Source organism: Peromyscus leucopus, chromosome 4, assembly GCF_004664715.2.
Source record: "Peromyscus leucopus breed LL Stock chromosome 4, UCI_PerLeu_2.1, whole genome shotgun sequence".
Taxonomy (NCBI): Eukaryota; Metazoa; Chordata; class Mammalia; order Rodentia; family Cricetidae; genus Peromyscus; species Peromyscus leucopus.
Genome location: NC_051066.1, coordinates 54,955,318 through 54,967,906, shown reverse-complemented (window position 1 = coordinate 54,967,906; position 12,589 = coordinate 54,955,318). Strand labels below are relative to the sequence as shown.

The following is a 12,589-nucleotide window of genomic DNA, read 5'->3' as shown; positions in this document are numbered from 1 at the left end:
GTATCGTTGTTGTTGTTGTTGTTATTGTTGTTTCATTTTTCGAGACAGGGTTTCTCTGTGTAGCTTTGCGCCTTTCCTGGAACTTTGTGCCTTTCCTGGAACTCACTCGGTAGCCCAGACTGGCCTCGAACTCAGAGATCCACCTGCCTCTGCCTCCCGAGTGCTGGGATTAAAGGCGTGCGTATGTATCTTAACGTTAAGCTGAAGAAAAAAAAAGCTAACGGAAAGTAACTACCTAGAGCTACTTTTTACGGTAATAGATTATTAGTGTTAGAACAAGATGCATGCCTTGAAACCTAATTCACAAAATCAAAGTTTCTCTATTGTGAACGCCTACCGCGTCCGAACTATAATTCCCACGATGCACCGCGGTTATCTTTGCCAGAGTATTACATCTCATTTCCGTCCGCGCTACCAGAGGATTCTGGACTTTGTAGTTCACAGGGATTTCTATTTTTGCACGGTCCTGGTAAGGAGGGAGAGCGTGGCTAGCTGGATTGCTTTGACTCTGGTATTGCTATACGGTATTATCATTAATGTATAACATACTAGAGTCAATTCACTATCGGGTTTTCACGAATTTCTCGCTCGGCCTTCACCCGGGAAGGGGAAGTGACGCTCTTCCGGTGTGATGGCGGCACGGTGGAGCTTTAGGTAATTACGGAACTCTGGAGACTCCGTATAGACAAGGAGCCGGAGTGGGGGCGGCGGGCTGCCAGATCGTGTGTAGAGGGCAGGGGCGTGCGAGTGGGTGCTGGCCGGGTGGCCCTCGCTTTCCTCGCGTGGCTGCGGTGTCTCCACCGGCGGCCCGCGCGGTGCGGCGGGAGCGGGCTGGGCCTGGCGCTGGTGGCGGGGCGAGCGCGATTGTTGTTGGGCTTTGGTGCTCCCGGATAATCGGGAGCTCCCTGGGCCGTGTCTCCCCAGTCCCCCGGTTGCTGGAGTCCCCTGCTCCTCCCGGTGCGTTGCTTCAGGCACGCATCTCTATGGGCTCTCAAAACCGTGGGACTTTCTCAGTCGGCCACCCAGGACCCAGGGCTGGCAGGAATAAACTGTAGTAAGGCTCTTGCCTCATTCCCGCTGGCCAACTCTTGTTACGTTTTCATTTATGGTTCTTAATTGACTCGACTGAACCTTTGTCTTGTGCCTTGACCCGAATGCTCCCTGTTTCTCATGGTGTGTGTTTATCTCTCATCGTTAATCCTAACTCTATAAACACCTGCACTAAGTATTCCTAAATTCCAAACATGGGTCTGCAGCCACTGCCCCTGGCAAGCCGCAGGCCCTGTAGTACACTTTAACAGCCATGTGCCAGCTATTTTCGCTTGCTATAAGACAGTTTTGTCCATTATTCCCGCTAACGTTTATCTGAGGTAAGCGGAGAATGATTTGGGGAAGCATGAATTGAGTTATTTAAAACATGGTAAGCCGCTGGAGAGATGGACAGGAGGTTAAGAGCGCTTGCTGTTCTTGCAGAGTACTTGGGTTCGGTTCCAAGCACCCACATGGTGGATCACAACCATCTGTAATACCAGTTTCAGAGGATTAGATAGCCTCTTGCTGACTTTCCTGGCACTAGCCACTCAGATTGTGCACTTAAAGTACATGAAGGCAAAACATCCTTACGTGTAAAAATGAGCTACATTTTCTGTGAATTGTGCACTGTATTTAATAGGTTGCTTTTTTTTTTTTTTTTTTTTTTTTTTGGTTTCTCCGAGACAGGGTTTCTCTGTGTAGCTTTGCTTGGATCTCAATCTATAGACCAGACGGCCTTGAACTCACAAAGATCCACCTGCCTCTGCCTCCCGAGTGCTGGGATTAAAGGTGTGTGCCACCACCGCCCACCTTTTTTTTTTTTTTTTAAACCATCCCTAACATCTAAATTGTTCATGGCTGGACCGTCCCTAACATCCCTAACTTGTTCATGGCTGGCCTAGTCAGACTCAGTCAGGGCATAGACTACTTCCAAGAAGAAGTGGTTATTAGCAATACAGCTGATCAGAACTAGTGTCTTTGAGGGCTGTTCTGACAAATTTTCCTTGTTTTTTAAGTCTGTGATTACTAACATGGGAGGTTGATGGAACACAAAGGCCTCTGATGGATTTCAATAAACCCCCCAGGCTCATTACACTTTTTCTTACATCTCCCAGGTGAACATGAGAAAAGACATTTGAAGGCTTACCACAGCACAAACTTTGAAAGGATTTTCTTAAAACTTAGCACATGGGTAGAGGAGTGGATTCAAACAGGACTTTGCCTTTTGTGACATATCAGTAAATCCTAGTGAACAGAAAGCAAATATGGGCCTTCCTTTTTTAGGAAAAGCTTCAGTGATTAAAGAATTAATTAGGTAGTGTGAGAGACGCAGAATTAACTGATGTTTAATCTGTCTTTGAACCTAACTCATGAGTGGCTAGAAAAAATTCAGAAATCCCGTGTATTCTCTAAATCAGTTTATTAGAGTAGTTTCCTTCTAGATCAGAGCTGCTGTGGTGGGTGGTAGAGCTGTGTGTCTAGAGGCTACGTTGTAAATTTCTCCATGGAGGAAATTTGCTCAGGAAATGAGCAGAATATGCTCAGGGGGAAAAAAAAAGCAAACCTCTAATGATCAGAAAGGTCATTTCAGTTCATTCTATGAGAGGTAGTAGAATACATTCAGCCCTACACTTAATTAGTGAAGTGAGGACCAGATTGGATTTGGGGGAAGGGGAGGACACGAAGTAGTATGAAAGTAGGTGGAGACCTGTGCTACGCTCCCGTGTTGGTACCGTTAGGGTCCGGTTTCCTCCTGTAAGGACTGAACGGGCACAGCACCCAGCAGTGCTGCCTTGATGCAGATTATGACCGACATCCCGGTGGTTCCAAGAAAAATAAGGGTTATATGTTGTCAGAATAACTTGAGTCCTTTGTGGATCTGAGGTGATGAAAAAAACCACCCTCCTCTTTTCAAACTTAATTTTGAATTGGAACCTGTTAAGTGGTACTGTCCATGGTTGAGAATTTCAGAGATCTGCTGTATCCATAAAAAGCCTTCCATGGTTTAGCCTCATGGGTCTCTTATAGTCCATCTCATTTATGTTCAGTTTCTATATGATCCACTTATGCAAATGACTTGACATCTTTTTTTTTTATGTCTGTCTCTGAGCCTGTATGCACGTGCCTCCCTATCCAGAATGACTTTATGAATAATTTCTACTTGTTCTCAGGACTTGACCTCAGTACCTCCTGCTATCTGTATACCCCAGACTTCCTTTTCCAGTAATAATGTGTTTGTGGCATAGCCACAACATCTAGACATTTCTTCTCTACCTTGAGGATAAGAACATTCACTTTTTGATGTTTTGTCTGTTGTATAATGAAAGTATTACCTTCCTGTGCATGGCCACTGTTTTACCAGAAAGACTATAACTATGCTGTAGCATCATCATTTTGGGGGTCCTGTATTGTGTATTTTTTCAGTTGTTATAACCTCAAAGAGATTCTGCACAAATACAAGCTTGAAGAAAATGAAGAAAACATTTGGTACATGATTAGAAGCCTAAAGTGTCTTATCACAAGCCATGTATTATTGAGTATGGTGAGGATGATGATTTTCTAAAATTTAAGGTCTTTGGTTTTGTTATGAAAATGGGTAGAAACCTGAGTTTAATGAATAGATCAAGAGAAACTGTAATGATACCCTTTGTTCATGAGGGAGATGCCAGGCTACTGAATAAAATTAAGCCCTATTCCCAGGCACCTAAGGCATGAGCTATTGTAGAATATCACTTTAAGGTGTGTTACTTTTGTTTATTCTCTGGAACATTGGTTTTGCAATAGAAAGAGGTGTTTGATTAAATACAATTCACCTGCTATCAGGAGGCTGCCTCAGCAATTAGCTAACAGGAAGTGGTAGGGAGGAGCCAGGCGAGAAAGGATTGACAAGGAAGGAGGAGAAGCAGAGAGCTTTTTGGAGGATACCAGCAAGGAGAGGAGGTGAGCTACTTGCTATTCAGCCTCTCTGAAGAGCAGAGTTCCACTTTAACCTTTGAATCTTGAGCTCTTTAGATGGACAGAGGTTTAGTTAAGTTCCCTTCGTAGCTTTGCAAGAGTCGGAGCCAGCGGGAACAGAATTCCCTGCAGCTCTGTTCGGCCCTGGCAGCCTAACTGATGCCAGCAGCTGATTTGGACAGTTGTGGCTTAAAAGGCAGCAACAATTAAAAGGACAACAATGAGCCAAGGATATAGTAAGCCAAGAAGAGCCAGGGTTAGGAGAATGAATCTTAAGTTCCAGTGATTCAGGGGATGGTAGCAAAGAGGATGCCCCTTAGGCTTTGTTCTGTTTAATAGCAGGACTGCTACTGAGAAATTAATTTGTTAAAAAAAAAAATAATGTAAAGTGAAACATTGTGGAAACAGACAGACAAAGGTTTCTGTTTTCAAAATGTTTAAGAACTTTTGGAAAGTGTGTGGTAATCCAGAACATGTCCTAATGGAATGTGCATTTAATTTGAAAGCCCGCCTTTCCCACGGGCAGCTTTACAGAGGCTTTAAAGGATAATCTTGCCCTCCATAAATGGAAGGCAAAGTTTAGTATGCATGGGGAACTTAAACTTCAAAAATGTTTTCAGCCAGTCAAACTCCGCTTCCCTCTGAAATGAAAGTGGAGTGGTCTCTGAGGGATCTTCTCAAAATGGAAAACCTGTCTACAGAGGCAGAGGGTGGGGAACAGCATATTGGTTTCTCCTGCAAAGGGAGTGAATAAAGCCTGGGCTTGACTGACTGGGAGTGAACTGCTGGGTTTGAGATGGAGAGAAAGAAGTGAGTTCCAGTGTGCACTGCCTGCTTTGGGAAGAGTGTGTTGGGACATCCATATAGAGGTTTCCTCTTGCTGACTGGAGCGCTATAGAGAAGGCTGGGCTAGATTGAAATGTCAGCTGATCCTGGGGGCGGAGGTGCTCTTCAGAGAGATTATAGGGAGATGGAAGGATAAGGATAGTCATTTGTTCTTACAGCATACTCATCAGAAGCGTCCAGGTTAAGATTATAGTATCAAAGCATCCACGAGCACAAGTAAAAGTACAACTTAGAGGCCGAGCAGGAGGCAGAGGAAGAGGTGGGGGCGGGTGTCAGCTGAGACTGGGAGGGAAGGGAAATGGCTCAGCAGTAGCACATAGGTAGCAATGTCCGGTCCAAGTAGGGAGTTCTTTCTGGATTTCACACCAGGTCGTGAACAACCTGCTCAATACTGAGAAAGTAGGGACAGAAAGCCAAGGAAGAAAGTCGGAGTGGACTTTAGTGGGGTAAAGAATAAAGGGCATCAATCAAGTCCAGACCTGTTAAAACCATCTTGGCTGTCTAGGAGAAAGTAGGACCAGAGGATAGGATCGAAGGAATGGGTCAGAATTTATTTTTAAATGGACCTGTACATAAGTTCAACATGTAGATTTTTTATTATTTAAAACTAAAATGGAAGTCTAGAGGTAGATGGCTAGTGTATTGAAACAAAATGGTCAGATTACACTTCTTGTAATAATGTGCTTTGGAACACATTCAGAGATCTTGTAGACCAATTAAAAAAATCTTTTTAACAAGTGGACAATGATTGTATCATTCACTCCTTAACTTTTATTAAATGTGGACTAGTTTCATGTTGCAAGAAATGAAGGCAGATAAAACTTCCTCCCAGTTGATAATGTATAGTGCTCACTGGGCTCATTAAAATTATCTTTAGTTTTTTGTTTTTTTAATCATCTACATATTACTGTTTGGCATAAGGTGTCTCAGAATTTTAAACTCGAAGCTGTTTTTTGCACATAGAGTCAGAGACCAGAAAACTGATCAATGTTTGTTAATATCTCTAAGAAACCGGCAGGATCCTCAGCTATCTATCTGTACAGCTTCCCCCTTGTATGGGAACACAGAGAGCACCTGATTCCTGAGTGACTTGGAAGCAGAACATCAAGAATAGGTCTGCATGTCTTTATTACAAGTGCTTGCATCAGACCTGTTTTGACATTTGTGATTTTAGCAATCACAATTTTAGGAAGGATAGAGAGTCCATGGACCGTTATTAAGCATTTTCCCTCTGGGGTCCAGGTCAGCGTTTTCTAATGAGGCCCATTAGTATTTCAAGAAGCACGCTGACTCAAGGTGGTCCACACCAGGTTTTGGTGTTAGATGGTTTGTCACATATGTAACAGAAATCTTGGTGTCTTCCGACAGTTTGAAATGTAAGATCACAGGTAAAGCATTGTTAACCTGTACCTATACCTGGTGAGTCTTCTTCAGAAAGCACCAGAAGTATATGGTGAGCCCCTAAAATTGTGATTCTGTGATGAAGTCATTTCAAATCCATTTCCTTTTGGGCTTGCCGTGGGGTAAGCCCCTTACTAATGTTCACCCGTTCATGTGTGTGTGTGTGTGTGTGTGTGTGTGTGTGTGTGTGTGTGTGTGTGTGTGAGAGAGAGAGAGAGAGAGAGAGAGAGAGAGAGAGATTGATTGATTGATTGATTGTGGCCAATCTTCCTCTCATTACTTGGAAATGGAAGACATGTCTCTGAGAATCCTTTCATATCCCCTTCATTTAGAACCAACTTAAGATTGTTCTTAAATTGTTTAATGTTACCATTTCCCCATCAGGCAACCGGGATTTTTTTTAAAGCATTGTTCACTGGTAGAATGCAGAAGCACTGAGTCCTCTAACACGGGTTGAACACACCCAAGTAGCGTGGTAGAAGTGGTGTGCTAATGGAGAGTCTAGAGGCCGGTGCAGTCCTGCCCTCGGTGTTTCCTTGAGTTTCGAAGGTTTGGTGTCATTGCTAAATATGTCCTTTCATAGGTCCTGGTTCACAGTTTGAAGTGTGTCTTACAAATGCTACTACATAGTTACTTTCTGGTGCTTGCTGGAACAGAGGAAAATTGCCATCGTTGTAAAGTACTGTTCCCAGGAGTGCTGCGCCTTCTATTGTAAAATACCCTCTCTGCTAGCGAAGCAGGTGTGCTTTTGCTGAGTTGCTTACTTGTGACAGGACGAGGAAGTTAATAATTAATTCATCTCAAAGTCCGTGTAGTGGTGCTGGGAAGAGCAGCTCAAGAGTTTTGAATTCTAGGTAAATTGCTCTTATTGCAGGAATTTCCAGTTAAAGTGTGAAGCTCCCATATTCTGAGCTCTCAGAACCTTTTCAGGCGTGTTCTGTACACATCCGGGCAGTGAGAGGCGTTTCTGTGCCTTTCTTAACTGCAGCTGCCATATACAGTGTGACCAGCTTTGATCTTTTCATTTTGAGACATGGAATGTAAAAGATTGTATGTGAGTGTCTAGAATGGGCTCTGGAGTGTTGGAAGGTACAAAGGATAACACCAATCAGAAAGCTCACTAAAATAAGGCATTTTGAAGGAAGTACATAGAAAATTGCTGTTACTGTAGATAGACAAGGAGAAAAGCCCTATTTAAGAAGTCAGTGGAATGCAGAGGAAGGAGCTAGCTCTGGCACAGTGGAGGCACGTGATTCGTTTGCTTACACTGTGTCTGCACAGTGCATTCTAGGTGTGCTGGGTAAGTAAGAATTCCTTATTGAGGTTCAGAAAGAAGTATTATTATTGACATAGTTTTTAAATCTGCCACTTCAAAGGAGTGGACCAGCTTTGGGATAAGAACATTTTTAATTTTCCATGTTACAATTTGTCAATTTGACATCAGTTTACCAATACTGGCATGCATTTTCATTGAGGTGCACTTAGATGATTTGGGGATCAAGTAAATCTAGTTTTAAAGTTAAGGAATATTTTTTCAACATTGTAGCTTAATTTAGTTCTGTTAAATTAAGTTAAAAAAAAAAAGTTGAACATCACTCATGGTTGCCCACCAGAATTAGCTGAGACCCTGTTGCTAAAGATACCATATATCTTGATTGCAAAATACAGAAAAAACAAGTTGGAAGTAATCTGAAAACTTCCTCCCTGGTGGCTAGGTTTCAGAGGGCTGGAACATACATGTACAGGTTGCTGAGGAAGGAAAGGAAAAAGTACTCAAATGTGAATCCTACAAACTTCAATACCAACCTGCTAGGCAGGATGTGGCCACTTATGTGATAATGACAGTCCTGGTATGGATGTAACCAGCCACTTTCAGATTGGTTTTGAGGCCTACTCAGCAGGAGAAAACTCATGCAAGAAAGTGTAAGCCCAGTTAACTATCTGACTGGAGAAGTCGTGGTCCTCAGTGGGGGAACTTACTGTTTAAGCAATGTCATACTGCCTTCTATATGTTTTACCCATAGACAAATCCGACTGTCTTAGTTAGGGTTGCTATTGCTGTGATGAAATACCATGACCAAAAGCAACTTGCTAAGGAAAGAAGTTTATTTTGCTTACATATCCTGAATCATAGCCCATTGAGTGAAGCCAAGACAAGAGTTCAAACGGGGCAGGAACCTGGACACAGGAGCTGATGCAGAGGCCATGGAGGAGTGCTGCTTTCTGGCTTGCTTCTCATGGCTGACTCACCTGTTGGTTTTAACAAAATCTCAATCTTTTGACTTTATCAATAAAGACTCAGGAGCCAGATGCTGGGGTGAAAACCTGCTAGCTCAGAGGGGCAGAGAAAGCACCCAGCTGATCTTCCTCCTCCACCAACATCATCCCAGAAATCTCCCTTCTACACCATCTCAAAAAACACTCCTCAAACTGAATGTCCCTGCCTTCTACTTTTGTGTGTCTCTTTATCCATCTTCCTGATTCTTACTTACTCTCTGTTTTTTTCTTAATAATCCTATATTCACTTCCTGTCAACTAGTTGCTTGTCCTGCCTCTTGATCTATAGTTGACTTTATTTAATCTTGCTTACAATATTCAAACAGAAAGCCCTTGGCTTGTAGGTGTGTGCTAGGGCTGAGCCACACCACAGCTAGAAACAGATTGTTCCAGTAAATAATGCAATCTTGTTTCATAGTGTGATCAAATATTCTGTAACACTTGACCTGATTTCTTACAAAACCAAGGACTCCCAGCCCATGTGACCCCATCCACAGTGAGCTGCGCCCTCCCCCATTAATCACTGAGTAAGATGCTTTACATTCCTTGCCCATACCCTGATCTTATGGAGGAATTCTCTCATTTGATGTTCCCTTCTCAGATGACACTAGCTTGTGTTAAGCTGACATAAAACTAGCCAGGCATCTACTTTTGGTTTTAATGAAAAGACTGTACAGTGAATAGGAGGCAAAAGCAGAGCTTTATGGTTTCTAAACGTGCTTCGAGTGAGTGATTCTTGAGTGCTGAGCCCTAAATAAAGCATTTATACATTCTCTCAAGGCTGTGGTGGGGGTGGGGGTCAAGAGAGGATGTAGAAAGAATGGAAGAGCTGGAACATGGGTGGACAGACCGTGAAATGCCACTTCCTGGCTGTGACCGTTTACGCCAGGTTTCTACTTGGAATACTGATGGCTGATGTTGTAGTTAAAGGGACTGGAGTGAGCTCCCTTTCAGTGCTCTCATGTAAAAGAGAGACCAGATAATCTCTAATATTTCTAGCACTCACAGCTTTTTCCAGTTGCATGCAGTTATTTTAATACTGACTACAGTTCTTTGTACTCCCTGCATCTTATAATTCTTTCATTTTCCTATATTTTATTTTATTTTTGTGATTTTGTTACCTCACATCACAAACTGTATGTAATTACAATAAAATTTTTGATTGGTAGGTCTACATGAAGATAACTACCAATTCTTCACTTTATAGAAATTACCAAAATATATTCGGCAGAAGTTTATTAGAAGACTTGTTAACAGCTGGGGAGATAACTCATTAGTAAAGCTCTTGCCCTGCAAGCGTTTAAGGACCTGTGTTTGATTCCCCCCAGCATGCTTTGTAGAAAAGCCAGGCATGGTGCTTCCTGCTTGTAATCCCAGCACGGAGGAGGCAGAGACAGTCAGATCTCCAGCATGGACAGGCAAGCCAGCCTTACCTCTTCGGCAATTCTTAGGCAGTAAAAGAAAGATCCTGTCTCAAAAGAAGAATGGATGATCCTGAGGAAAGATACCTCAGGTTTTTTGGTGGCCTCCACAGGCACGTATGCACACAGAAGATACTTAGTGCAGATAGAGATCTATTCAGAACCAAATTCTTTGTCTTTAAATGTGCATACATATCTGAAGCCTTGGACCTTTAGTAAAGCAGGTTAAGACATCTCAGTCTATCAAATTACATTTCCATGTGTAGTACATTTCAAATGATTGTTTCTGCACAAACATTGGCTCTTTCATTTATAATTGATATGTAAACATTGGGTATTGTTTCCTTAATTTTGTATATACAATACTTGATTATGTAAGCATAAGTTTTCCTTGCTGAAGCATTTCAGCATTACAAACACCTGTTTTTAAATTGACTTTACTCTCTATTTGCTCTTGGTTTTGGTCACTTTTACTGATACATGTTAGGTACACATCCTTTTGTGCAACTATTTAAAGATTAACTTTAAAATTCAAGTATTGTGTGTGTTTTTTACTACTAAAGGAAAATGATACATAGACTGCGAGAACACGCCATTGCACACAGTTAATCACTGTTAACAAGCTCGTATTACTGTTTTTCAGGTGACGTGTGGAGACAGAAGAAGAAGAAAACTGTCAAGGAACTCAGACTATTGAGTACTTGTTTTTTGAACCAACTTGAGGATTTATCTGGTCAACATGAAAGTAAGTGTTTGAAACTTAAGCTAAAGATGTAAGCTGATAGTCAGTTCATGTCTGGCTTTTAACCAAAAATGCTTTTATAGAATTAAAACAGTCACATAGTAGGATGGTATTGTGTATATTCTGACACCACGCAGTTTATGTGGACCAGGTAGGACTAGTATTGAGCAGAGGGGCAGCTGAGAAAGCATGTGTTGGATCTCTCTCTCTTTTTTTTTTTTTTTTTTTTTTTTCTGTGTGTGTGTGTGTGTATGTGTGTGTGTGTGTGCGCGCGCGCGCATGCGTGCACTCTCTCACACAAATATACATAATACATGTACAGACATATGTAATTACATGCATCAAATTCTACATAAATCATTTGAATGTGTACATGTGTCAAAAGGAATAACAAATAATTCTAGCAGTGATAACATCATTCTCAAGGAGCATGCTTTCCTGAGTGCAAAGCAAGTAGTTCTTCCTTCGGTCAGTCTAGATTCCTTCATGACTGTTCTGTTTTTCCATATGTGGAAATGGACTTCTAGGTTGTACTTTATTTTAGACATTTGTTTATTCAACAGATGAGTGAATTGTATGTTAACAGTGATTGTTCTCTACTGAAGGTCTTATGTTAACATTACTATAATGTGCCAGTCATTTGTTACTTGATTGTAGTTACATAATCCTTCTGATTCACGACTTCTGTGTTTTTGGCTTCTCTCTCTTGTTCACAACAGCTGTTGCGGAGATGTGTTAAAAATCATTAGCACAGAATTGAGGCCGTCTTCCTAATGTAGTCAAAATAATTGCCTCACTTGTAAAAGAAAATGGGGATAGGACAATTGCATTATCCGTCTCCTCCTATGTCTCCTTTATCTGTCTCTTTTTCTCTCTCACATATATGATCTGATACGTTTAATAGACAAATCTGTATAGACTTCTGGAATAGACAGCACTAACTCCTGAGTGTGAAGATCTTCAGTTCCTCAAAGCTTGCCTGTATTTTGTGTCCTGAATGACACAGGAAATGTTACGGGCTCAGGAAATATGTGGCTCATAATAAATAATTAGTAAACACCATATTTTATGTTACTGTTGAATTTGGTGGATCTTGTGGTGTGTATTTAGCTTAGGATCTTTTGGTGTATGGGGAGTTTCTGGGGTGCAGGGCCCTCAAGCAAGCTGAGCAGATGCTCAGCAGTGGGCTTCAATTTCAGCCCTGGGCTTAGGGTTTTGGTATAAAGTTTTATAAAACCTATGTCGTGCATATTGAACAATTTTGCTCGCTTGTGTTTCTTATTTGTTAAGATTTATTGGTTATGTTTGAGAGAGGGGGGAAGGGAGACACCTCATGTTTTGAGGAGGCAGGGTACCTTGTTGATTCTGCCACTGTGCTGCCTCTGGCCACCTCTGAAGTCTCCCCCTCCCACACACCAGAGGAGTGCCGGAATTACAGATGTGTGCCACCCACTGCGTCCCGTGGTTGTTTAATGTGGATCCTAACAATTGAACTCAGGCGTAAGGCTTGCACAGTTATTATTTCTATGCCCTGCCCGGCTCCTCAGCCTCTATTGTGTTTCTTGGCAAAACTCTAAATAATCTGTTACGGCAGGGCCTGATGTAACTCAAGGGGGCCTATAATTGGCTGGGTGGGCCTACAGTTGTAACTGACTGGGTCACAAAGCCCAGATTTTAGGTAACATGAGTTAGTCTAAATGGTTAAACAATGTTTTACAAACAAGGGCCACCAAGCCTTGCTCTATACCATGTAAGCCTGACAGCCTGGGTTCAATCCCTGGAACCTGGAAAGGAATCCTCCCAAATTTGTCTTTTGACCTCCACATGTGTGCAGTGGAACATGTGTGTCCACAGTCTCACACACACATCATAGACTCACATTAACGTAATATTTGAGATGAAAGTTTTAAATCAT

General features: G+C 42.0%; 1 protein-coding gene across 1 annotated transcript in view; it reads left to right on the top strand.

The window, feature by feature from the left end:
• The first annotated feature begins 489 nt into the window (after positions 1–489).
• The window catches only part of Cwc22 (CWC22 spliceosome associated protein homolog), a 40,982-nt gene continuing 28,882 nt past the window's right edge, over positions 490–12,589 (top strand). Inside the window, 2 exon segments of the mRNA XM_028884604.2 lie at positions 490–654; positions 10,576–10,677. Of these exon segments, the coding sequence (XP_028740437.1) occupies positions 10,672–10,677 (6 nt within the window). The 5' untranslated portion in view covers positions 490–654; positions 10,576–10,671.